This window comes from Myotis nattereri, assembly GCF_964212035.1.
Source record: "Myotis nattereri genome assembly, chromosome: 10".
Taxonomy (NCBI): domain Eukaryota; kingdom Metazoa; phylum Chordata; class Mammalia; order Chiroptera; family Vespertilionidae; genus Myotis; species Myotis nattereri.
The window spans coordinates 83,865,872-83,892,387 of NC_138085.1; the positions used below are offsets into that span (position 1 = coordinate 83,865,872).

The 26,516-nt window shown below is 59.6% G+C and overlaps 1 protein-coding gene across 1 annotated transcript; it reads right to left on the minus strand.

Annotated features, from left to right (window-relative positions):
• Positions 1 to 6,317: 6,317 nt before the first annotated feature.
• TPO (thyroid peroxidase) lies at positions 6,318 to 22,213 on the minus strand (the record flags this gene model as incomplete). The annotated part of the gene is made up of 15 exons (XM_081101463.1): positions 6,318 to 6,381; positions 7,415 to 7,514; positions 8,103 to 8,234; positions 8,986 to 9,156; positions 9,938 to 10,143; positions 10,348 to 10,585; positions 11,930 to 12,100; positions 13,595 to 13,847; positions 15,149 to 15,661; positions 15,733 to 15,936; positions 16,313 to 16,442; positions 18,581 to 18,713; positions 19,435 to 19,598; positions 20,254 to 20,338; positions 22,126 to 22,213. The coding sequence occupies 15 exons, from the start codon at positions 22,211 to 22,213 to the stop codon at positions 6,318 to 6,320; spliced, it is 2,652 nt and encodes an 883-aa protein (XP_080957589.1).
• Between the last annotated feature and the right edge of the window lie 4,303 nt (positions 22,214 to 26,516).

Sequence of the window (26,516 nt, forward strand, 5' to 3'; positions counted from 1 at the left end):
TCGGCCGCCTCTGTGCATGTCCTCGGCCGCCTCCGTGTGCGTGTCCTCGGCCACCTCCGTGTGCGTGTGCTCGGCCGCCTCCGTGTGGTGTCCTCGGCCGCCTCCGTGTGTGTGTCCTCGGCCGCCTCTGTGTGGTGTCCTCCGGCCCTCACAGCACGGCCGGGGAGTCTCCTGACGCTGACCGGTGCTTCCCCCGGGCGGGCCCAAGTCCCAGGAAATCGGACTTCCTGCCGTTACAAGTGTCCCCTTTGCTCCACAGGATGTTGGTGGCCCGCAGAGTCCGGGAACCGGAGAGGATGTCCGGTCCCATCGCAGTCTTCTGGAACCTTCCACCAGGGCCGGTTGCCATGGGCACTTCTCTGTGGGAGGAGGAGGCCGTGCACCTGGGAGCCTGGGGTCTGGTGTTGCGTTGCTGTGGGAGCAGCTGGAGTTGAGGATCAGCCTGGCCCCCGCAGCTGCTCGGCTGGTTCCTCCCAGAGTCTCCCAGGCTCCTCTCCTCCGGCTGCGGGTGGAAAACCGACCATCCAGGCGGGGACAGCCCGCGGGCAGCAGCCCGGCCGCACCTCCTTGTCCGCAGGAGATTGAACACCGCTGAGCACAGCGCCTGGGTCAGCTGGGGGCCAGGAGGCAAGAGCAGACAGCGAGGCTACCCCAGGTAGCACTGAGCCTGGGGGCCTGGTCCCTTCGCTGCAGCTGCTCCCCGGGAGGCGGGTCCGCGCTCACCCCCCAGGAAAGGCTCTGGACCCACAGAAGAGTCGCAGATACCAAGCGAGGCCAGTGCCCGGCTCAGCCCACGTCCACACAGATGGTCACTGCCCCCAAGTCCTCAAGTCGGGTTCATTTTTAACGACTTTAATCCTCCCATTCACAAGCATGAAGTGTTTCTGCATTTATTTTTTACTTCTTTATAATGTTTATTAGAGGCCTGGTGCACAAAATTCATGCACGGGTAGCGTCCCTAGGCCTATTGGGGCCTTCCAGCTGCCGGCCGGCCCCCTTCCTTTGTTCTGCACCCCCCCCGGTGGTCAACTCACATCATAGCAAGCGGTCGAACTCCCGAGGGGACAATTTGCATATCAGCCTTTTATTATATAGGGTAGTCTTTTCTAAAGGTTTTGCACATTTTTCTGACTTATTGTTATGCTGTTGTAAACACTTTTTAAAAAAAATTTACTCCCTAGTTTTGTGTTGTTTGTATATAGAAATGCAATTGAATTTTGGGTGTTGACTTTATATCCAAAAATCCTGATACATTCAGTTACTAATCCTATAATAGATTTACAAATGATTCTGTTAGATTTTCTACAGCGACTTTGGGGGGTAAATAGTGACAGTTTATTTGTTTCTTTCCAAGCTTCCCTGGTACAGGTCTCCCCTGGACGGGGGGCAGGGGGGACGGCCCCACTGCCAAGGTCACACGGTAGGTGCTCATATAGCTTGTGGCTCGAGTATTTCTGAATCTAAATATTAAACGAGGGATTATGCTTTTGCCCTGTTAGCACAGCTATAAACGATTCCCTTTGGGATGTGTGGTTGCACGGTGCTCAGCACGGCCGTCAGGATGCTGAGTGTCCTGTTCAGAGGCCAGGGGACCGGGACCAGGACGAGCCACGGCCGCTCGTCAGCCCCCAGGGACCCGACTCAGTGGCCAGCTCTCTGTGCCCTGGACCAAGCTCTCCACCTGATCCCCCTGTAGAGTATGGAGGTTGGTCCCGCCGGCGTGGCTCAGTGGTTGAGCATCACCTATGAACCAGGTCACGGTTTGATTCCAGTGGGGGGCATGCAGGAGGCAGCCAATCAATGATTCTCTTTCATCATTGATGCTTGTCTCTCCCTCCCTCTCTGAAATAAATAAAAATCTATTTTAAAAAAAGACTAGAGTCTGAGGTCATCTTTTCTAGGAAAATTTCCCTGACCCTCCCCACCTGCCTCCCTTCCTTCTTAAAAAAAGAATAAAAAAATTTTTTTAAAGTGTGAGGTTGTGCCCTAACCGGTTTGGCTCAGTGGATAGAGCATCGGCCTGTGGACTGAAAGGTCCCAGGTTCAATTCCGGTCAAGGGCATATACCTTGGTTGCAGGCACATCCCCAGTAGGAGGTGTGCAGGAGGCAGCTGATCGATGTTTCTCTCTCATCGATGTTTCTAACTCTCTATCCCTCTCCCTTCCTCTCTGTAAAATATTAATAAATATATATATGTATTTTAAAAAGTGTGAGGTTGTCACCAAGCGCCCTTTGCTGTGTTAGTGGGGCTGCCTCGAGGCCAGGGAAGGGCTTGGGGGAGGGAGAGGCCAGGTCCCCAAGCCCCTTCCCGGGTCTTCCAGGCCCTGCACAGCCTGTCCCACAGCTGCTGACCCTCCGGCTGATCCCCGCCTCCAGCTCTGACTTCAGAGCTTCCCCTGAATGACACCTGCCCCACGGCCGCAGATGTGGTGCCCACAGACAATAGAATGTGACAGCAACAGGAAAGCATGAAACGCTACACTTGGGGGCACGGGTGCACCTGGGGTATTACACCGAGTGAAATGAGTGAGTAGGAGAACACACTGTGGATTCTGTGGCATCTAAGGAAAAAGTGAAAACCAAACAAACGCTCATAGGCACAGAGAACAGACTGATGGTTGCCAGAGGGAAGGGGGTTGGTGGTTGGGTGAAAACAGTGAAGAGTTAGGCTTCACTGTTAGGGTCAGGGTTAGCTTTTAGGGTTAGGGCTAGGGTTAGGGTTAGGTTTCAGTGTTAAGGTGTTGGAAGCCACCCATTGTCTTCACTATCAGAGAATGTAAACAAAGAGCGAAAGCTGGTGAACCTTGAGCCCCTGGCAAGGGCCAGAGCTATGCACCAATTGTTTAGTCGAGACAATGGGGGCTCAAGCAATTTCCTGACCAAATAGTCTCAGAGTAAATCTTTCTAATATTTACTGACCTTTAAGATTGTCTGTTAGCAGAATTGCCGGCCTGACTAAGAGCTAGATGTGTATCCAAAATTGAATAAACGGTTGGCAAGGCCTGGGCACCGGTGGAAGTCCTTCCACTTGCATTGGGCTTTCCGCCTGGCCCCCCAATTTCCAAATTATTATTTCTTGTCTCGTCCCTGTCATTTGCACAGCCCTTCTCCAGATCCCGAACTCTGAACCGCGCAGGACGTGGTTCACACATTAAGGTGAGGGTTAGCTGTTAGGGTTAAGGTTAAATTTTAGCATTAGGGTTAGGGTTAGCTTTAGAGTTAAGGTTAGGGTTAGGGTTAAGTTTCAGCATTAAGGTTTGGGTTAGGGTTAAGTTTTAGCATTAGGGTTAGGTCAGTGGTTCTCAACCTGTGGGTCGCGACCCCTTTGGCGGTCGAACGACCCTTCCACAGGGGTCGCCTAAGACCATCCTGCATATCAGATATTTACATGACGATTCAGCACAGTAGCAACATGACAGTTATGAAGTAGCAACTAAAATAATTTTATGGTTGGGTCACAACATGAGGAACTGTATTTAAAGGGCCAGAAGATTGAGAACCACTGGGTTAGGTTTTAGGGTTAGGGTTAGGGTTAAGTTTTAGCCTTAGGGTTAGCTTTTAGGGTTAGGGTTAGGGTTAGGATTCAACATTAAGGTTAGGGTTAAGTTTTAGCATTAGGGTTAGGTTTTACTGTTAGGGTTAGCTTTTAGAGTTTGGGTTAGGTTTCAGCATTAAGGTTAGGGTTAGAGTTTAGTTTCAGCATTAGGATTAGGTTTTAGCATTAGGGTTATGGTTAGCTTTTAGGGTTAGGGTTAGGGTTAGGATTCAACATTAAGGTTAGGGTTAGGGTTAACTTTAGAGTTAGGGTTAGGGTTAAGTTTTAGCATTAGGGTTAAGTTTTAGCATTAGGGTTAGGGTTAACTTTAGGGTTAGGGTTAGGGTTAGCTTTTAAGGTTAAGGTTACGGTTAGGTTTTAGCATTAGGATTAGGTTTTAGTATTAGGGTTAGGGTTAGCTTTTAGGGTTAGGTTTTACAGTTACGGTTAAGGTTAGAGTTAGGGTTATGTTTTTGTGTTAGGGTTAGGTTTTCGGGTTAGGTGTTTTTTTATAATTTTAGAGGAAGGGAGAGGGAGAGATAGAAACATCAATGATGAGAGAATCATGCATTGGCTGCCTCCTGCATGTCCCACACTGGCAATGGAGCCCACAACCCAGGCCTGTGCCCTGACCGCGAACCGTGACCTCCAGGTTCACAGGTCGACTCTAAATCTCTGAGTCACTCCGGCCGGGCTTTTCCCACTTTTGAAAGTTCTCAAGTCTGACCTACGTCCTAACGGTGTCAAACACGATGTGTGTATGTACAGTGAGGTGTGAACACCCAGGCAGCCGCCTGCGTCCCAGGTGGACGTGGGGGTGAGGGACCACAGTGGTCACGCTCTCCGGCCTGCGGAGGAAGAGCCACTGTGTGAGCCTGGTTCTCCGGTTCCCTCCCCGAGTGACCATCGAGAAAAAACTTCCTTCGTGCAAATAAAATAAACGAACGTCGGCTGTACGCTTTGCTTTTATAGACGCACCAGTGGTTCTCTGAGCCCAGCAGGGCCAGTAAGACGTGGACTCAGGCCATCTGTGCACCCCCTGCGGGGCCTGGTTGGGTCTGAGGTTCCTGTGTTGTCTGGGTTTTTAGCCCAAAGACACTCCTGCTGTGTGGGCACAGTGATGCCCGGGGCCCCGCAGGCCCTGGTCTCTCGCCTGCTCTCCCCCTGGGCGGGGCCCACCCCCTGCCTCTCAGTGTGCGCTGACACGAAAACGACCGTGTTTTCATTACCAAGTTGCCTTGGTGAACATTTCTCCCAGTCTGAGGACATTCTGTATTTTCTGCGGACAGACCGAGAACCCGAGACGTCGGTATTTTGCCCTAACTGGGGGCAGACTGTGTTACTTTCCACCCCTGCAGACGTACGACTCGGTAAATACTCCTGACCTCCGGCCTCGCTCTAAGCGACCGAAATGGGCCAAGTCGCCTGTGGGAAATGCAGAACGTGCAGAATCATCTTTTTCTTTCTAAAGGGATGAAGCTTTAATAATGCTCTTTTCTCCACCACAAGGTACAACCACGTGAAATGCGAACAGAAATGAAAGCTCTCAGACGACTGTGGTGAGAAACAAGTTAATGATGCCATTTTTAATAAGACCTTTACTTTTGTTTTTCACAATTTGTGTTGCTGCGTCCACAGATCCAGACTGTTCTTTCTCCAAATTAAAAACAAATTCAAAACGATTTAAAGAATATCCCATTAAAACAAAATTTGACCGTTAGGCCCTAGAGGCGTCTAAAAAAAGACAGACATAAACTCTATCAGCAGTTGTGTTAAAGCTAAATCACCCAGCAGCTTAAATGTTTTACGGACTGGTCCTTGTTCTCCTTTCAATCTCAGTGTCGGACCCTGTGTGTATGGTAACGGTATCCTGTCATCACAGAGGACTCTCCTGGCGCTGACAGCCGTGAACCGGCCGGACCCGGAGGGGCTGGCGGCCGAGTGACAAGGTGGCGCCGTGTCTCTGGGAAGAAGAGGCAGGTGTGGGAAGAGGCCGGTGGGGACAGCAGGGGACATGATGGGCAGAAGGCAAGGCCCTGGGTCAGGATGCCACGGCCATGCCTGCGCTCCCCACATCGGCCACCAGGTGGCGCCGCCTGCCTGTGTCATGAAGGGAAGGCCAGTCTTGTCCCGGGGACAGCCAGCCTTGGTCCTCCCCCTGGACAGTGCATGCGTCCCGAATGGGTTTATGAGGAGAACAGCAGCCCACGTGGACATGGGGCTCTGGGGACAGTTTGTCCACTGAGCGGCCAGCGGCTGCCACAGGGTCGCCTGTGACTGTGTGGTCACCTCTCTTTGAACCTTAATTTGCTGTGACGCCAATTCCCTCCACGCGGGGACCCGAGGATCCCTCTGCCAGACAAGGGCGGCACGGTGACCTTCAGGGTGACCTCCAGGGCTGCTCACGGGGCTGTTACCCATGATGGCCACGCGTGGCCCAGTTACACGCTGCCAGGACTCCGAGCCACGATGCGTGGTTACTCCGGGACCCGTGGGCGGGAGGGGGGGTGCTGGCTTCTTACTTGTTCGTTAGCACAGTGTCCGAGGCAGAAGTCCAGCCCCCAGGGACCCACACCACCCCGTGAGCAGAGGGCACGAGGCTGGCACCGACGGGTCCCTGGTCCTGAGGCCGGCACGGGGCTCAGTGGGAGTGACCCCGACACGCGGAGCCGCCCTCCCTCGCTGACGGGTGGTGACGAGCCTGAGGGTCATCTCCCCCCCTTGGCTCCTCTGCAGACACCAGAGGGGAGGCTGGGGGGCGTGGCCGAGTCGTCCTCATCGTCACAGAGCGGCTTCCCAGGAACAATCATCACAATGTGGGGGCACAGGCTCCGTCAGCGAGGACCTGGGGGAAAGCGTTTCCCGGTGAGGAGGGCAGCAGCTGCTCCTGCAGACGGCGAGCGGCAGCCCCGCGCCCGTCCTCCTCCAGGTGCGGCTCCCGGAGCAGCGCTCCCTGTGGATCGCTGTCGGCGCCTCGAGGGAACGTAGAGAATGAGGAGAGAAGGGCAGAGGAGAGAAAACTGAGATAGAGAGATGAGGAAAGGCTGAGAGAATAAGGAGAAAAGCGAGAATCCAAGAAAGTGGAAAGAATGACAACAAAAGGGAGAGAAGGGAGAAAATAAAGAGAATGAGGAGAGATGCGAGAAAGCCAACAAATACAGAGAACAAAGAGAGAAACGAGAGCGCCAAGAGAACTGAGTGGATGAGGAGAGAAGCGAGAGATGGGGGAATAGTGAGAGAATGAGCAGGAGAGTGAGAGATCCAGGAAGATGGAGAGAAGGGGAGAGAAGTCAGATGTGAGAGAAAATGGTGAGAATGTCGAGAAGAGTGAGAGATCCACGAAAACTGGGAGAATGAGGAGAAAAGTGAGGGAATGGGGAGAAAAGCAAGAAATCCGAGAAAAGTTAGAGAATGTGTAGAGAAGTGAGAAATGAGAGAAAATTGAGATAAAGAGGAGAAAAGTGAGACATGAGAAAAAATTGAGAGAATGAGGAGAGAAGCGAGAGATCCAAGAAAATAGAGAAAATTAGGAGAGAAGCGAGAGCTGGAAGAAAATGGAGAACAGGAGAAAAGCTAGAAATGCAAGAAAATTGAGAGAATGAGGAGAGAAGTGAGAGATGAGAGAAAATTGGGAGAATGAAGAGAGTAGGAGACAGAATGAGGAGAATGAGGAGAGAACGAGAGATGAGAATATTGAGAGAAGGAGGAGAGAAACTAGAGATCCAAGAAAATTGAGAGAGTGAGGAGAGAAGGGAGAGATGAGAGAAAATTGGGAGGTTCCTGTGCGCAGAGGGGACGCACACGGCGGGGACTAGCAGCGTGGTCACCAGCCTCCACGGGGAGAACGTGGGCTCCTGGTCCCTGAAGACGGGACTTACCACCTGCAAATCACCGTCCAGGTGGCGGCTGCCAGGACGCAGACCAGCAGGGCGCCCAGCGCGATGGACACCAAGGACGCCTTCGGGAGCCTCCCGGAGTCTGAGTGAGAGCCCGCCGGTCAGCAAGCCCATGGGTCCCAGGCAGTGGCAGCGTGCCTGACCCCGAGCCTGACCTGATCCCGACCCTGAGCCAGACCTGAACCTGACCTGAGCCGGACCTGAGCCGGACCCCGTCCCAAGTCTGCGCCCACCGTGCCTCTGCTGCTTTCCCTTCGCCCTCGCTCCGCCGCTGGCTGTGCACCGTGGTCTTTGCTGGACTTGGGGTTAAGCTCAGGCCTGCACGGAGGGTGGATAAATCTGTCTTTCCCATTAACAAGTATCTGCAGGCTGTTTTTCCTTTACAGGAGCTACGTTACGAATCCCAGGTCTGTGCCTGCGGGCTGTGTGGTCCCGAGCAAGTCGCTCACCCTCTCTGTTCTGTACACGATAACTCACTGGGGGTGAGGCAGGCCCAGGGCAGCGCTGGGTCCCGGGGTCAGTCTCGGCCTAAGTAGTCACTGGACGTGCCTGCTCCCTCCCAGCCCCAGAGAGCGTAGCCTCGTGGACAAGCAGGCCTCAGCTCCAGCACAGCCGGAGTTGTCAGCCCAGATGTGTATCTCCCGGGCGGGGCCCCCAGGGGTGGGCTCACCTACACAGGTCCGCCCGTCGTCTCCCAGCACATACGGCTCCGAGCACTCACACCAGAAGCTGCCCTGGGTGTTCCTGCACCGGGCGGGCGCCTGGCAGGGTGGCCCCCGCTCGTCTTCACACTCATTAATGTCTGCACAGAGCACGGAGGTCAGGACCTGGCTGAGGACCCGGCCACAGCCCCCTTCCACCTCCCTGACCCTGACCCTGAGCCTGACCTGACCCCAAGCCCGAGCCTGAGCCCACCGTGACTCATGTGGGTGGGCCCCTTTCCCAGGGAGCCCGCTGCCCCTCCGTCCCCTCCTGGAAGAGGATGGTCAGCTCGTGGGGGCCTGCGGTCCCTGGCCCTGTCCTCGGTGTCCTGCCAACATGGAGCCAGGCCCGGGCACAGCGCCTGACTGTGGGCGGCACTAAGTCTGAACCACTGAAGCCTCCCGTGTGCCAACTTCTGCTCCCGGAGGGTGAGCTGCGGGCGTCACCCGGGGAGTGATAACGGCGAGAGCCAGGGGGGACGGCCAGCGGCCCCAGGGGGTGTGGGCTGTGAGCCTGCGCTGCCTCTGGTGGGCGCCTGCCCTCGGGTTCTTCCTGTGGAAACACTTGTCGATTCTAGAGAAACTGGCTCTGCAGCTTCTTTACCACCCGCCCCCCAGGCTGCCGTCCGTCCCGCCTGCGTCCCTCCCTGGCCCTGGGATGCGCCCACCTGCACGCCTCGTCTGGGAAAGGTGTGCCCCGGGGACAGGTCGGCAGGAGCGGACCGTGACCTCCCGGCCACATGGGTGGGGACGCCTGTGCCCGGAGCACCCCCGAGAACAAGGCTCATTTTTAAGCGTCTGAAAGGGCAGGTTTGGGGCAGAGCCACTGAAGGACGCCTGTTGGCGACTGACCTTTGCACACGGGGGGCTGGTCGTCCCGGCCCTGGCGGGAGCAGGCGAGCTGCTGGGGCCCCTGCAGCCGGAACCCGTGCCGGCAGGAGAACACAAGCACACGCCGCCCTGGGGGCCCGCACAGCACGGAGTCCCCATTTGCCACACGCTCCAGGGGGCCACACGCGTCCTCTGGGCCGGGGAGAGGGCGTCAGCTCTGTCACCTCGTCACCTCCCTGGGGCTGCTCCCAGGCCCCCCCCCGACCCCCCAGGTCCCGCACGGTCCCCCCAGGCCCCACATGGCCCCCCAGGCCCCACATGGCCCCCCAGGCTGCAGGTTCTCTTCCCTCAATGGGAAACCTGCCGCCTCTCCTGCTGTCTCTGCCTGGAGTCCCCATTTCCTCCACCCTGTGTCTCTCCCTGTGGTCGGGGCACAGGCCCGGGTTGTGGGCTCCATCCCCAGTGGGGGGCGTGCAGGAGCAGCCGGTCCATGATTCTCTCTCATCATGGATGTTTCTCTCTCCCTCTCCCTTCCTCTCGGAAATCAATTATAACATTTTTTTTAAATGTGTCATCCAGGTGACAGCTTCTCAACCAGGGGCCTTGGCTCCGCAGGGAGGTCAGCATCCTGCACCCACTGCAGCCGTCAGTGTGGGGGGCCCCCGGGGACCAGGCAGGTGGAGGCCAGGGTGGGTGGGGGGCGCGGGGCACCCCGTCCCCCGGAAACCAAGGCCGCGCCCGAGCCGTCACTCCTGTGAGTCCGGGAGCCATGATGGCGCCCCCTCGGCACTGACCCAGCCACACGGGCAGCGTCCTCCTCCGGGGAGGGTCCCGGCCGGGGCGTCCTGCCCGCCAGAGGGGACGCCACGAGGACGCGGCCCAGCTCCCTGCTGCTTTCTGCCAAGTGCTGACCGGCAGCCGCTCCTGCGCTGGGGCCTGCGCCCTTAACCAAGGCGGCAGGGGGCTCAGTTACCTGGGGGGGCCTCCCTCCAGGCCTCCAGGCTCAGGCCGGGGACGCCCTCACACGGCGTGAAGTCCTGGGGGAAGGTGGCCGCGCGGAAGGCGTCGGCAGGCACGCGGGAGAGGCCCGTGTTGTCACAGATGACCCGCGACAGGGAGTGCGTCCCCAGCTCCCGCCTCTGCGCCTCCGTGAACACCCCGCCATGTTCCCACCAAAACCTGCACGGAGGGAGCAGACCGGGGCCGCCCTGGTCAGGGCTCCCGTCCAGGACACCACGGCTCTGAGCGAGAGGGCGTCCAGGTGTTTCTCCCCAGCGTCACGGGGAGCGAGCCTGCCCGCCACACCCTGCCGAGCCGTGGCCCCGGCCCAGGCCTGGCCGCCTCCTGTGCACCGGGCTGTGGGTGACCGGCCCCGACACCTACCGGTCGCCGTCCCTCAGGGCCTTCATCTGCCTCCCGATGAGGCAGGCGAACAGGGGTCCCGTCCGCGCGCCCGGCAGCTGGTCCTCGGCCAGGCCGCCCAGCCAGACGTCCACGTTGTCCGGGTGCTGGTACAGGCGCATGATCCGGTCGGCGACGCTGCCGTTGGCAATGACGCTGCCGAGGTCAGCCCGGGTGTGCAGCCTGGGCAGCCCGCAGAACTCCCGCCAGGCGTTGTACCCTGCACGGGCACAGGGCACAGGGCACGGGGTTGGCCTGGGGCCGGGGGCAGGGGCAGCCTGGGGCTGATGGTGTGGAGGGGACAGCTGAGGGGAGAGGGGCCCAGAGTGGACCCGAGGGAGGGTGCAGGGGGGACGCCCAGGGCCCACCCTGAGAAGAGGGGCCGGGCACACCATGGCCGGGAGGTTGGGCCAGCGGGTCAGGCACAGCCCAGGCCGGGGGCCAAGGGGACGGGGACGGGAGGCGTGGATCCTGACCTCCCTGTGACACTGTGTCGTGCAGGCCGGCCCTGGGAGGCCCGACGCGGACTCTACAATGGGCCCGGGACACCCAGCCTCCCGGACACCCAGCCTCCCAGACACCCAGCCTCCCGGACACCCAGCCTCCCGGACACCAGCCTCCCAGACACCCAGCCTCCCGGACACCCAGCCTCCCGGACACCAGCCTCCCGGACACCCAGCCTCCCGGACACCCAGCCTCCCGGACACCAGCCTCCCGGACACCCAGCCTCCCGGACCCCCTCCCCCCCCTGGGTTCTTCCCTCACAGGGCGCCAGGCCCACGGGGTCCCGTTGTCTAAGAGAGTGAGCGGCTCCTCTGCAGATGGACTAGAGGGAAGGGGGAGGGGGTGAGTGGGAAGTGATCACCAAAGAACTTGTATGCAAACAGGCATCCCCCATGGACACTGACAACAGGGGTGAGGCTGGGGCGGGGAGCAGGGGTGCTAGGGGGTCAATGGGGGAAAGGGGAACATATTAATACTTTCAACAATAAAGCTTTTTAAAAAATAAAAATGAAAGATAAAGAGTGTGAATATCTAAAAACATAAAAAAAACAGGAAATATAGTACCAAGGGAAAAAATAAAAAATTAAAATAAATAAAAATAGCCCTAGCTAGTTTGTCTCAGTGGATAGAGCGGCAGCCTGCGGACTGAAGGGTCCCAGGTTCGATTCCTGGTCAGGGCCCATGCCCGGGTTGCGGGTCGATCCCCAGTAGGGTGCGTGCAGGAGGCAGCCAATCAATGACTCTCTCTCATCACTGATGTTTCTGTCTCTCCCTCTCCCTTCCTCTCTGAAATAGAAAATATATTTAAAACATAAAAATAAATAAAAATGAAAACAATAAAAGCATTTCGGCCCTATAGAGCAACAACACAACACAACAAGGAGAACAAGGAGACACTACACACCGATTAGAACGGGGAAAGCCCGCTTCTGGGAAGTGGACAGCGGGTTTGCAGACAGTTACTCCAGACCCGACCCAGGGAGCAGGCCTCCCGTTCGCCCCCAGGCCCAGCCCGGCCGCGGGGGGCGGTGGGGGGGGGGGGAGGGGGCGAGGCGCTCACCTGGCAGCCCGTGGTCCCGGCCCCGCTGCAGGTTCAGCGACGCCAGGTCGAAGGTCCCGGCGGGCGCCAGCACGGACAGCCTCTCCGTCAGCTCCTCGCTCACCAGCTGGCCCTGCGCCTGCAGCTTGGCCGGCCTGGCCAGCAGGCCCCGCACCAGGGGGTCCACACCTCCTGCAAGACACCCGAGGGCGACATGTCTCCGGCCAGACCTGAACCACACGCTTTCCTAACCAACGCCCTCGGGGGTCCCCGACTCAGCCCCCGAAGCTTTCCAGTTCTCTCCGACGCCGGCTGTGGGTGCCTGGCCCTGCCTGGACCCCGAGCCTGAGGGGACTGATCGGGTGCGGGGTGGTCGGGACTTAGGTCCGAGGGGACCCAGATGTGAGCCCCTCAGATGCTCGAGTGTTTTGTTGTTAATCCTCACCCGCGGCTCCTTTTTCCACTGATTTTTAGAGAGTGGGTGGGAGGAAGGAGGGGGAGAGAAGGAGAGACACATCAATTGTTTGCCTCCCCGTGTGCCCTGACCAGAGCCAGGGATCGAGCCCGCAACCGAGGGACGTGCTTTTGATCAGGAATCGAACCCGGGAACCCCCGGTCCACGGGCTCTAACCACTGAGAAACCTGGCCAGGGCAGATGCTCAAGTTTTTTGCTTTATTTTTCTGCAGCAAAAACATTACAGTTGCTGAATTTTAACATCAGTAACAGCAGTGGGGACTTGGCTTGGCTGAGGGAGCCCTGAGGAGTGTGGGGGCGGGCAGCCCTTCACCTCCAAAGCGCCAGCCACCCTCGGGGACCCTGTGGGGACCGGTCAGGTCCCCTGGCAGCCTGGCTGCACCCTGGCCTCTCCCACACGCTGTGCCCACCGTTTCCGTGGCGACTGGGCAGGTACAGTGGCCTCCTCATCCTCCTCCCCACAGCCACTCAGAGCCAAGAGCCCCCGGAGAGAAGCTTCCGGACACACAGAGAACAGGGGGCAGGAAGAAAGGAGGGACCGGGGAGTGTGGAGAACCCAGACACTGAAGCGGTTTCTGAACTATTCACTTCCACACGTGACCCCGCCGTGACCTTCTGAAACCACCTAGCGCTGAGCGTGGCCTCCGGACAGCGTTTACGGAAAAGGGCCTCGGATATAAAGTCCGCTTTCCTTCAGTGTCATTGAAACCCCGGGGGGTGGGGGGGGGCAGCGGGCCTGGGACACCTTCCCCCGGGAATGCTGAGCTGCAAGGCCTGACACAGGTGTTTCTGAGGAACAGCTAAGCCTTTAAAATCTCCCAGCAGCCCGGCCAGTGTGGCTCAGTGGTGAGCATCGACCTATGAACCAGGAGGTCACGGTCGGATTGGTCAGGGCACAGGCCGGGTTGTGGGCTCGATCCCCAGCAGGAGGCAGCCAATCAGTGATTCTCTCTCATCATTGATGTTTCTCTCTCTCCCTCTCCCTTCCTCTCTGAAGTCAATAAAAATATGTTTAAAATTAAATAGAAAAATAAAAGCTCCAAGCACACGTGCTTTCTCCATAAACACCGATGACTGGCAAGATCTACCCAACGGCCCATGTGAACGGTGGGGCACGCTGGCACTGAGGGGGCTGCGGTGGGTTCTGTCTCTGAGAGGGAGGGAGGGAGAGAGGAGGGAGGGAGAGGGAGAGAGAGGAGGGGGGCTCGCACCTTCGTTAAGGACCCTCCAGGGGCTGAAGAAGGCGTCGCGCAGCAGCAGCGGGGGCAGGAGCTCCTGGAAGTTGGCGTCCAGCCGCCACACCCGGGGGTGGACCGTGGCGTGGCCGAAGCGGAAGGCAGCCGTGGTGAACACGTTGGACACTGTGGGGTCCACGGCGGAGTCGTAGCCCTCGTAGGGGCCCACGTGCTGCCCGAAAGCCTGGGGGCCCAGGATTTTGGGGACGTAATCCCGCAAGGTGATGATCTGTGGGAAAGGAGATATGGGAGTCTCTGAGGGGGGATGGGAGAGGAGGAGGGGAAGTGGGGGGGGGGGAGGCAGCAGGGCTGGTCTGTCTCAGGGAAGGAGGGTCTCCCTGCCCAGCCCGGGCTCAGAGGTGTCCGGGGAGGGACCACGCTGCCCAGGTATGGACACAGGTGAGCAGGTGCAGCACCAACCGTCCGACAGCCTCGGAGCTCCCGCATCGATGGCCTGGGCGGATGTCAGAGCCGCCCACTCCCTCTGGGGCAGGACAGACACCAGGCCACCTTGGGCCTCAGCACTGACTGGCCGGGAGGTCTGCCGCCCACGGGCTCCTCACACACGTGGCAGACTTCCGTCCAAACCACCTTCTCCCCTCGCGCCCACTCCCCCTGCGGGCGTGGCAATAGCTCCTGCACCCACAGCAAACATCCCATCTTCAGGGACCTGGCACCCGGGGCTCAGGACGCAGACCAGCCGGTGACCCCAGGAGGTCGGCAGCCCCCACCCCCACCCGGGCTGCTTCCTTAGCTGCAAAAGCCTCTTCCACAGAGTTTTTAAAAATTGATTTAAAAAATTATTTTTATTGATTTCAAAGAGGAAGAACGAGGGAGAGAGAGCTCCCACCTGCTATTCCAGCACCTGTGCCATTCACATGTACACGCATGTACAGCCACCACACACACATACATGTGCCACTCACATTCACACACTACGTACCACCTACACGCATGCATACCCACATGTACACACATACACTCACCACGTGCATACATACCATACACACACCACACGTGTGCAGAGCCACATCCCCATTCACACCCACAACACAACACAACACACACATATACATACTCGTACCACACACACACCACACGCACACACAGCACACCACAGACCCACTGGCAGGAGGAAAGTCTGGAAAGTCTTAAATTACGGGGTGGAAGGCGGGAAGGACAGACAAGTTGCACACGGAACACAACAGCAATCCTCTGATCCCACCTCAACCACCATAAGCGAGGAAAGGACTAAGACTCCTATTCCGCTTGGATTCCCAGCCTCACACACATTGTCTTTCCCTATCTTCTCCATTGATTCAAAGCAGAAGCTACCAAAGCCCCTGCTGCCCAGGTGGCTCGGGGTCGCCAGGACCCGCTGAGTTAAACCCTACAGCTCTGGGCGCCAGGAACCAGCGGGCGGACTGAACCTGCTCCTGCCGGACTCCTGGTCACATGTCAGCCTCCCCCCCACCCCAGCACCCCCGTGGCCTCGCGCACCCGCCCGGGCTCCGGAGGGCACCGGCGCACCTGGTGCAGGGCGCCCACCACCTTGCGCGCCTCCTGGTAGGCGGTGTCCGCGCTCCAGTGCGGGTTGAGGGCCTTGAGCGCGGCTGCCAGGCGGTTGTGCTCTCGCAGCCACAGCGTGTGCAGGGCCGTCAGGGCGGGGACCTCGCTGGCCCGGCTGTCCCCCGCCAGGAAGCAGGGCGCGCGGCCGGGGGCGCCGGGCTCGGGGGCACAGGCCCGGGGCGCGCGGGGCGAGACGAAGGGCAGGTGGGCGCGGCCGTGGTCACGGTGGCGCTGGTTGACCCGCAGCAGCCCCTCCGCGCTGGTCCGGTTCCGCAGCTGCTGCTCGGCGGCCGGGGAGCTGCCGTACACGGTGGACGCGTCCAGGAAGGAGGTCAGCCCGTTCATCTGCTGCCGCGGGTTCCCCGGGGACAGGCTGCCCAACAGGGCGCCCTGGGCCCCGCTGCCACAGGCGGCCGTCGAGCGGTAGAAGGGCAGGCAGGCGGCGCCAGCGGCCTGGGCGGCGGAGGCGGGGAGCTGTGGGAGACGGGGAGGCGCGGTCACCTGGGGTCCCGGCGCCCCTGCAGGACCCTGGGAACACCCGGTACCTGGATGGGGAAGCAGGGGCCCCGGTTCTCGCAGGCCCGCGGGCAGGCGCTGCCCCCGAGCGCGGCCTGGCTGGGGCTCTGTGGCGTGAAGGCGATGTCGTGGGCGATGTACTGCCCCCAGGCCACCAGCAGGTCCGAGTACTGGCCGTCCTCCCGCACCGCCTCGTTGGCAACGTGGAGGACCTGCCGTGTCACCTCCCGGACCTGGAGAGAAAGGGATCCGCGGGTCAGGCTGGACTGGCAGGGGTCTGTCTGGGGGGGTGGGGAGGGATCACTGGCTGGGATGAGCCAGCACCTGACTACCACGCGTCTGACATCTGAACAGGCCTGGCTTCCCCTGTGACAAAGGCCTTAGGACCACCCCCACCCCCCCCAGGAGGCAGGCGGGCCTTTAACCTGCGGTCCCCTCGCTACAGGGTGACGTCAGTTCCTCTGCCACAAGGGGCCCCTCCCGCAGGGGAGCAGGGGAGGGGGAGGGGACCCCACAGACACCCGCACACAGCCTGCCACCTCCCCCCGGGCTCAGGGACAGGTCATGGAGCCTAACCCTAATGCAGGTCATGCAGCGTCGGGCACTGACCGGGGGCAGGGGAACCCCGTTGTATAAGAAGTGGGGGTTCCAGCCTCGGGGCTCGCTGATGCCGTCTTCATAGGCGGGCGGCAGCCACCGGGCCAGGGCCATGTTGGAGGCGCCCCATCGGGGATGGTCTCTGTGGAGACAACGGTGCCCAGGTGAGGGGAGGGCGGGAGGAGGAGGGAGGAGGCAGCAGGTCCACCTACAAGAAACCATCCTCAAGGGAAGCCCCCGGGCCCTGGCTCAATGCCGCCTCCAGCCAGACACACACCACAGCCTCCAGCCACACACCACGGCCTCCAGCCAGGCTCACACCACGGCCTCCAGCCAGGCTCACACCACAGCCTCCAGCCGGACTCACACCACAGCCTCTAGCCGGACTCACACCACAGCCTCCAGCCAGGCTCACACCACAGCCTCCAGCTGGACTCACACCACAGCCTCCAGCCAGACACACACCACGGCCTCCAGCCAGGCTCACACCACAGCCTCCAGCCGGACTCACACCACGGCCTCCAGCCAGGCTCACACCACAGCCTCCAGCCGGCCTCACACCACGGCCTCCAGCCAGGCTCACACCACGGCCTCCAGCCGGACTCACACCACGGCCTCCAGCCAGGCTCACACCACGGCCTCCAGCCGGCCTCACACCACGGCCTCCAGCCAGGCTCACACCACGGCCTCCAGCCGGCCTCACACCACGGCCTCCAGCCAGACTCACACCACGGCCTCCAGCCACACACCACGGCCTCCAGCCAACTTCACACCACAGCCTCCAGCCGGCCTCACACCACAGCCTCCAGCCAGACACACACCACAGCCTCCAGCCAACTTCACACCACAGCCTCCAGCCGGCCTCACACCACGGCCTCCAGCCAGGCTCACACCACGGCCTCCAGCCGGCCTCACACCACGGCCTCCAGCCAGACACACACCACAGCCTCCAGCCAACTTCACACCACAGCCTCCAGCCGGCCTCACACCACGGCCTCCAGCCAGGCTCACACCACGGCCTCCAGCCGGCCTCACACCACAGCCTCCAGCCAGACTCACATCACGGCCTCCAGCCAACTTCACACCACGGCCTCCAGCCAGCCTCACACCAGGGCCTCCAGCCAGACACACAGCAGGGCCTCCAGCCGGCCTCACACCAGGGCCCCAGCCAGACTCACACCACGGCCTCCAGCCAACTTCACACCACGGCCTCCAGCCAGCCTCACACCAGGGCCCCAGCCAGACACACAGCAGGGCCTCCAGCCGGCCTCACACCAGGGCCTCCAGCTGGCCTCACACTATGGCCTCCAGCCAGACTCACACCACAGCCTCCAGCCGGCCTCACACCAGGGCCTCCAGCCGGCCTCACACCACGGCCTCCAGCCGGCCTCACACTATGGCCTCCAGCCAGACTCACACCACGGCCTCCAGCCGGCCTCACACCAGGGGGGCCACCGAGTGAACGGGCTCCTGGGGGCGCATGGATCTGGATCCTCTCACATTCCTGGTTCCAGGTTCCAGGTCCAGGTGTGCCCTTCTCTCAGCCCAGGACACCTTCCCACCTTCCAACAGCCCTTCCGGCTCAGGTGCCCCTCACACTGGGGCCGCACGGGCAGGGGGGCCCTACTTGCAGGACAGGGACTTGGGGGGCTCCCATAAAGATGCAGTTTGGAAAGTTGCTGGTGTCTCGTCCCTCAGGCACCCACCCCGCCCGGGGCTGCACCTGCTCCTGCCTCACACGTGCACGCTCAGTGTGAAGAGGCTGCGAGAAGCAGGTCGGGGAACTGCTGAACCACCTCAGCTCAGAAGCGAGGTGGTGAGCGGGACCTTTGCTCTCTGCCTCTCAGCACCCGGGGTGGTCTTGGTCTACATTTGAGTCCCGGCCTCTCCCAGGCAGGGCCTGTCTGTGTGCCTGTCGCAGGGAGGAACCTCGTGTCCTCCTGCTGGTCCCGTCTCAGCCCCGATCCGGGAGTGGGGCCTGCCCGCAGCACGAGGCTGAGGCCCGCTCCCCGCCTATCACGCACCCTGCTCATTCCTCCGCATTCCTGGTCACCCTGCTCATTCCTCCGCGTTCCTGGTCACCCTGTGTGACCCTTTCCCCACCCCCACCCTAGGGTGTGGGGTCCCAGTGGCCCTGCCATTTGGACACAGGACCATGTGGAAGGCAGCGCCGGCCAGACGGGCGTTCAGACGACGTGTAAAGATGGGTGAGGGCCCAGGACAGAGGCCGGGAGGGGGTCAGGTTCCAATCCAACCTGCAGGTCAGGGGTGACGAGATACCTGTTGTTGCAGGCTCCCGTGATGAGCCGGTACTTGTCGGCCAGGCAGGTGTCCGGACACTGCGGGGGCAGCATGTGGGGCAGGCACCCCGACACGTTGGCAATGGTGCTCAGCAGCTCCTCCGACAGAGCATCTGGGGAACACCGGGGCGTAAACCCTCTGTGAGGCCACACCCCCTGACCCAACACCTGCCGTGGGCTCCGGGGTCTGGGTCCCACATAATAATCCTCCCGCTCAACCCCCAAGAGCATCCCCACTGCTCAGAAGACGGGCTTTTAACTTTTATTTTCTTCTGATCTTTCGGAAAAGCAGGTCTCAAGAGCTCTGAGCCCGGGGAAGGCCAGTTCTCGGGGTGACCATGACCTCGCTGGGCATGTCTTCGGTGGCACAGGGCACAGCTGAGGCCTGTGTCCAGCCACGCGATGCTTCAGTGGACGGCGACCACCTGGTATCTGCCCTCCCCGCCTAAACCCTGCCGGGCCAAGTCCTCTGACGAGATGGGTGTGTCCGCCTACAAAACCTTCCTACTCCTTCCTGCTGACGCTGGTGAATGTTCTAGGTCAGGACCCCAGAAAACAGGCTCTTTCGTTTTTGTGGGTTTTTCTTTTGCCAATTCTATTGCTGTTTGTTCACAAATTAATTTCGAGCTGGTTCTCCAAATCCAATTTGAATAGGAGAGAAACAGTTCATCCTCAGACGAACAAAAACAGAAGATCATGTTTTACCAACTGCTGGGTTAGTCCTGCGTGTGAGTAGGAGTCATGCCTTCCTGGGGCCCCGCCCGGCCCCTGAAGAAGGGGTACTCCTGGCTGGCACTCCCGGGGGGACCGGGACCCCTCCGAGCGCTCGCTCACCTGTTGGAGGCTGTGACTGCCTCAGGTAAACCCTTCTGCTCATCGCCCACACGGACGTCTCCATGAGCTCTGCCGCTCGGGAAACAGCTTGTCTTGTTGGTTCAGGGAGTTTGGGAAAAGACAGAAGCCGAGATGGAGAAATGATGTCTCTTTTCTTGAGGTTTCTACGGCACAAAGGGGAGATATAAAAATCTACTGCTTCTTGCCCAGCTGGTGTTCCCAGGAGCATCGACCTATGAAGCAGGAGGTCACGGTTCCATTCCTGGTTGGGGCACATGCCCAGGTTGTGGCTCGATCCCAGTGTAGAGGCAGCCGATCAGTGATTCTCTCTCATCATTGATGTTTCTATCGCTCTCTCTCTCGCCCTTCCTCTCTGAACAAATTTTTAAAAAAGAGAGAGAACATGGGCAGATTTAGCCCCACAGCCCTGGTGAACTTCAGCTCTATCCCAGCAGCCGTAACCCTGTCTCCGCAGCTGGTGCCTAATTCTTGGGAGAGAAACCGCCCACCCATCAGGACTTCCAATCCCCCCTCCCCCGCCCCCAGGCCGGGATCGGTCATTGGCTGGGCGATGGCTGTGCTTGGCTCTGTTTTGCTAGAGAAAGACTGGGAGACTGAATAATGCTTCCTCCGGTTGCCTCCACAGACGGTGGTAAGTGCCTTAGTCCACGTGAGCTCTGGTTCTGAATTTGCAAAACGGAGACTCTGGGCCAGTTTGGAGGTGGTTGTGAGATGAAACTCGGGAAACAGGCGAAGGTGTCACAGGACCAGGCACACCGGGCCGGGCATGGCCAGTCCCCTTCGTGGGTACAGACGTACCTCTCCCTTGTGCTGTGGGTGGCCTCGTCCTCCAGGTGCCGGCTCTTCTCCAAAACGCTGAGCGGGTGCGAGTCCTCGGACTTCCCTGTGGAACCAGTGCCACCCTCAGCGCAGCATGAACAGCCAGCACCACATCCTATCAGCCTCTCCGTGGTGCAGCTGTGGCCGCTTGCAGCTGGGTCCCTGCCCGTCTTCCCACCTTAACCTGTGGCAGCTCGTCGCGGGCAGAGCGCCGGTGCCCGGGCACCAGGACAGGGCCCACTGCTCTGGCCTCAGGTGGGTGCAGTGGGCTGTGCCTTTTTCTCACTGGCCCCGGCCGCCACGATTCTCTACAGCCTTTTCTGAATATTTTTGTTACCTGAACCAGCAAAACAGAAAATTCATGGTAATATTTGCCTCTTTTAACTTGTGCTTTTTTTTTAAAATCCTCACCAGAGGATATTTTTCAATTGGTTTTTAGAGAGCGTGGAAGAGAGAGGGAAAGAAATATGAATGTGAGAGAAACACATCGATTCGGTGCCTCCTGCACGAGCTCCCACCAGGGCCCCGGCTGGGAGGAGTCTGCAATCAAGGCCTGTGCCCTTGACCAGGATCGAACCCGAGACCCCGCGGTCCACAGGCCGACGCTCTATCCACTGAGCCAAACTGGCCAGGACTTAGCCTGTGCTTTTAACGAAAGGTAAACCACTCCAATGTGCCCGCAGCTTCCAGTGAAAAGACGCCCATTTTGTTTTATCTCTCAGTCCTTGGGATGGCCAGGAAGCGCCATGGTCTGTGTTTGTCGTCCAAATTCACGGCTGACCTTCCGTCGCCCCTTTTGAGGGCGGTAGGAGATGGGGCCTCATGAACAGGGTCCAGGCCCTGACAGCAGAGACCCCGGGGCCTCCCCTGGCGTCTGCGGACCAGGACGCGGCCCTCGTCAGACCCCAGGTCCGCGGCGTCTGGATTGGACTTCAGCCTCCAGAGCTGCGAGAAATGAGCATCTGCTGGTTGGGAGTCCGGTGCACATGGTCCACAATGTTGCAAACCCATTTCCAAGTTAAAATGCGAGGCTCCAAGTAAAGGATACGAAGTCCAAGGAACTGGAATGAATTTGTCAACTTTTTCCTTTTTAAACAAAGGCTGCTTCCTGCTTCTCCCCTCTGCAGGCCACGCCTCTCCCTGCTGGCCACGCCTCTCATCTGATGGCCACGCCTCCTCTACAAGCCACACCTCTCCTCTGCTGGCCACGCCTCCTCTACAAGCCACGCCTCTCCTCTGCAGGCCACGCCTCTCCTCTACAGGCCACTCCTCTCTGCTGGCCACGCCTCTCCCTGCTGGCCACGCCTCTCCTCTGATGGCCACGCCTCTCCCTGCTGGCCACGCCTTCCCTCTGCAGGCCACGCCTTCCCTCGGCAGGCCACGCCTCCCCTCTTCAGGCCACGCCTCTCCTCTGCAGGCCACGCCTCTCCCTGCTGGCCACGCCTCTGCTTCCTGCTGTTCATGGTCTGCATCTTATTTTCTTTCATCGGCAGGACTTTCTGCTTTGGTCACCAGGTCTGGTGATGCAACACCCTGATTCCCGGAGGGCACCACATAAGTTACTTAACGAAGGGACTTTACGGCAAAGGAGCAAGCAGATGCTCCCAAACGCTCTCCTGCTCCAAGTACCTGAGCAGGTAAATGGACGTCTGCTGAGCACTCCTGGGAAAATCTGTTCTTTTCCAGAAGGAGCTGTTTTAATTCTGTGAAACTCATGAATGGCTCTTCTTTTTCTGGGAAGGGAGCGAACCCGCGGGCCTCCCACCTGCCTCTGAGCCCCAGCGCCCTCTGCTCTGGAATCAAGGGCGGGGACTTTGCCGGGTCCTCAGACCCCACCCATCTGTCACTTACCCCCGAGGGCCTGGCCCCTCAGGACACGGAAGAACACGAGGCTGCAGGCCACGGCCAGCGTGACGCCCAGGGCGGCAGGCGCGCTCATTCTACAACCAAATGAAGAGACACGCTCAGGGCTGGGTCCCCAGGGGCTGCCTTTTGGGGCAACTTGTAGGCAGGCGCTCTGTCGGCGACCCTTCCTGTCCCCACACAGCGGCAGGTTCCCAGAGGCTGGCGTGGGCAGCGGAGGACCCGAGTCCCTCCCTGAGCGGGAGGGCCACCCGCCCCGCAGGCTGAGCCGCCGCAGGGTCCTCATGACCCGAGAAGGAACCTGGCAGACTGGCAGCTGCAGTCAGCGAGCAGCTCAGTGACACCGGCCCTTGTTTCATGCTGACGTCCAATCGTGCAAAGTTACCGGGAGGAAGTCCGGGAATAAAATAACTCTGCTTCCCGTAACACCTCTATGCACAAAAACGACTATAGGACTTCAGCCATTATAAACCCTAAAGGCACAGGAATTTTGCAGCTTTCTCTCTCCGGCTCGTGAAATGATCTCAGAATCACCAAGCAGACCCCACACCCATCATTTCTGTGCCCCACACCGCGTCTTCCTCATCCGGGCTTCCTGGATGGGATGCGTCTGGTCTGGAGTTAACTGACCTGCACCCAAGCAGAGGTTGGAGGTCATGGAGACCTCCCCAGAGTCGCCCTATGTCCCACATCACAGCCCCCCTGGGCTCCCGCACACGTTCCCATGGTGCATTTCTCCCAGCAAATGGAAGCAGCACGTCTTACAGGCTGACCTTCTCTCCTCTTCTGAGCCCGGAGGTGAGTGTGAGGACCAGGAGCTCCTGTGGCCGCAGCTGCTCTGAGCCACGAACCTCAGCCGCGTCTGCTCCGGGGCCTGGCTGCTCCCCTATAAGCTGGCTCTGCGCTCCAGCGCCCGCTCAAGTGGCCGCGCTGAGTGGCCCGTCCCTGGGGCGACCAGAGTCCGGCCGGTGTCCTTGCCAGGCGTCTATGGGCCGAAAGGCGGAGCCTCTGGCCACACTTCAGGAGAAAGGAAAAGAAAACACGTTGAGGAAGAAAGCAGCTGAGTCGACCACAACACCTGGCCTTCCTCTCTCGCTTTCCTGAGCTGCTGCTAATGGAAAAGAGGGCTCGGATGCTCGCTCGGCCAGCTGAAGGGGCTGCCCCAGGGGCCAGGCGAGGACCCGCAAAGCTGGCTGTTCCCTACTCAGTGTCCCAGCCTCGTCTCCTCTCCCTGGGGTGATGTTTGCCGGGAAGGCTGTCTGCCCCATTCCCACCTCATCTCAGGTTTCCTGTGAAATCCCTTCCTCCTCCTCTCATTCCCTCTTGTCAGGAGTCAGCGGAGCATAAGGAGGCTGCCTCCCAGAGGGAGAGGTGAGGTGAAGTTCTACAACAGGACACAGAGGCCCCCAATCTCAGCCACAGGCTGGGCAGCCCCCCAATCTCAGCCACAGGCTGGGCAGCCCCCCAATCTCAGCCACAGGATGGGCAGCCCCCCAATCTCAGCCACAGGATGGGCAGCCCCAATCTCAGCCACAGGATGGGCAGCCCCAATCTCAGCCACAGGATGGGCAGCATAACACTGTCACCATCAGCATTGAAAAGGTCCCTCCGCAGGGGACAGCGAGCTTGGAGGGAGCTGCCCCACCCGCCCAGCGGGGTTACACTTGTGCTGTTGATAAACAGTGAAAAACCAGCCAGAATCAAAATTTGGATTTTTTTCTGTAATTGGACCTTTTAATGGGCCAGCTCTGGTCACAGGAATGTGTGGTCCCAGGTGCGGACACGGAGTGTGTCTGTGCGGAGGGACATCCTGTCCCTCTGTGAGGAGCTGGGGCCCCTGGGGACCGGTCACCCTGGTGGGAGTTTGGGTTAGAAATGACAATACTGAGGTTTGGGAGGAGAGAGCCAGGTGGCCGGCAGGGCTGGGGGGGAGGGCCTGGTTCTGGGCCTTGGGATTGCATCACCACCCTCAGGCAGGCCCCCCAGGGAGGCAGGGAGGGAGGGCAGGGCCCCAGGTCCCAGCCAGGCCTCCGTCCTGGAGATCTCACTGCCAGACTCCACGAGGGGAGGGGAGGGGAGGGTGGGGTGGAGAAGGGACCAGGCACCAGGAGTCCCTTCTCGACTTGAGTTAGATGCTGGGAATGTTACCCAAAGGCTTTCCTATCAAAACTCAACTTAAGCCTGGCCAGGGTGGCTCAGTGGTTGAGCGTTAACTTAACCAGGATGACCTGTGAACCAGGAGGTCACGGTTCGATTCCTGGTCAGGGCACATGCCCAGGTTGCAGGCTCCATCCCCAGTGTGGGGCGTGCAGGAGGCAGCCAATCCATGGGTCTCTCTCAGCATTGATGTTTCTATCTCTCTCCCTCTTCTTTTCTCTCTGAAAACAATAAAAATACATTTTAAAAAATATTTGCTTTAAAAACAATAATAAAACAAGGAACTCGTGGTCTGACGACCATCCCAGGGCGAGTCTGCAGAGGGGAGTGAGGCGCGAGCTCGTGTCCGGGGAAGTAGCACATGTCACCTCAGCACCCCACGCCTCCCCCGCAGCCCCGAGCCCCGCCCGCTGGCCTGCCACCCGCCCCTTCGCTGAGCCAGGGTGAGTGACAGCCCACGAGCCCCCCTGTCGTGTCTGTTCTGGGACCATGTGGAGCTTCCCGCCTGTGACCCACGAGGACATCCTGGCATCAGAGCTGTGATGTGACTGCGCTGATGTAAGTAGCTTGTTGCTTCAGGACAAGTGCCCACAGCCAGGCACACACGCAGCCTCCGACCACACACGTGGCACCCCTGTGAGCACGCCCCGCACACGGGACACGGGTCCGTGGTCAGGTGGCCCCGCCTGCGGCAGCAGGATGTCCTGTGACTGCTGGACCGTGACCGCCCTCTGCGGTCCACTGGGCCCTCGAGCCGGTTGCACGCTCACCAGAGGGTTCAGAACATCAGCAGAAGCCGCAGAAAGCACTGGAATAATGGGGCCCCGGCCCCAACTCTGCACATTCATTCGCTGCCTCTTTTTTTTTTTTAATTGATTTCAGAGAGGAAGGGAGAGGGAAAGAGTCAAAGATGAGAATCATTGATCAGCTGCCTCCTGCTCACCCCCCACTAGGGATTGAGCCTGCAACTGAGGTAGTGCCCTTGACTAGAATCGAACCTGGGACCCTTCAGTCCACATGCAGAGGCTCTATCCACTGAGCCACACCAGCCAGGGCTCACTCACTGATAAAGATTCAGGCAACTCACCTCAGGGCGCCACCTGGGGGTTGGACCAAAGCAAACTGCCTTTCCGGAAGGTGAATTGCCGAGGGATGGATGACGCTAGTGATGCCAGGCGGGCTCTGCGCTCCAGGCTTGTTCCGGGACCTGAGGACCTCGCTCCTGTGTCGTGTGCTGAGAGCATCGGCGTTTGGTGAGACAGGAACGAAGCACCAGAGGACTTTCCCGAGACGCCTGTGCTGGCTGACCACGTCTCAAGGACGAGCTGGAAGATTGAAAAGAAAGCGCCGTTGGAAACGGAAATAAAGAGAATGCGTTGGCTTTTTGAGGAGCTCACACCAGGATCGTCTGCTGTCCCGTCTGTGACAGGCCCAGGCGTGCGCTTCTGAAAGCCCAGGCTGCCCTCAGGTGTGTGTGAAAGCCCAGTCACACGCCTTTTCTCAACCTTCAGAGCAAATACCACAGCTTCCAGCTGGGGCCCGACAGCTGCTTCCCCACAAGGCCCGGCCCCCACCCCCCACCCCCCACCCTCCCCCACCCCCCCACCCCCCACCCTTCCCCACCCCCCCACCCGCCCCCACCCTCCCCCGCCGCCCCACCCTACCCCACCCCCCACCCTCCCCACCCTCCCCCACCCCCACCCTCCCCCACCCTCCCCCACCCCCACCCTCCCACCCACCCCACCCTACCCCACCCCCCACCCACCCCACCCTCCCCCACCCTCCCCCCTCCCCCACCCCTCCAAGACTAAATCTACCTTTCTGAGCTGTGGAAAACATTTCAACTGGATTGTGTTCTAAATTAGGCCTTTGTTTTTAGACTCTTAACTGTCATCACAAAGCCCCAAACGGCCTAGAAAGAGAACATATATTCTCTCAAACTGAAATTTGCTCAAATCAACATTAAATGTACACTTTTTGTTCTGTTTTGTTTCCCTGGGGCCTTTGTCCCATGTCAACTCGGACAAACACGTCCAGAGAGAAGTTCCCGTCAGCACAGGCGTTTCCAATCCCAGGGCTGCACGGACCCAGCGCTGCTGGGGCAGGGGAGGGTGGAGGGGTGGGGGCAGGTGGGGGGGTGGGGGAGGGTGGGGGGTGGGGGAGGGGGGAGGGGTGAACTCGGGATCAGGTGCCTGACCGTCTGACGTGAGGAGGAGGACAAT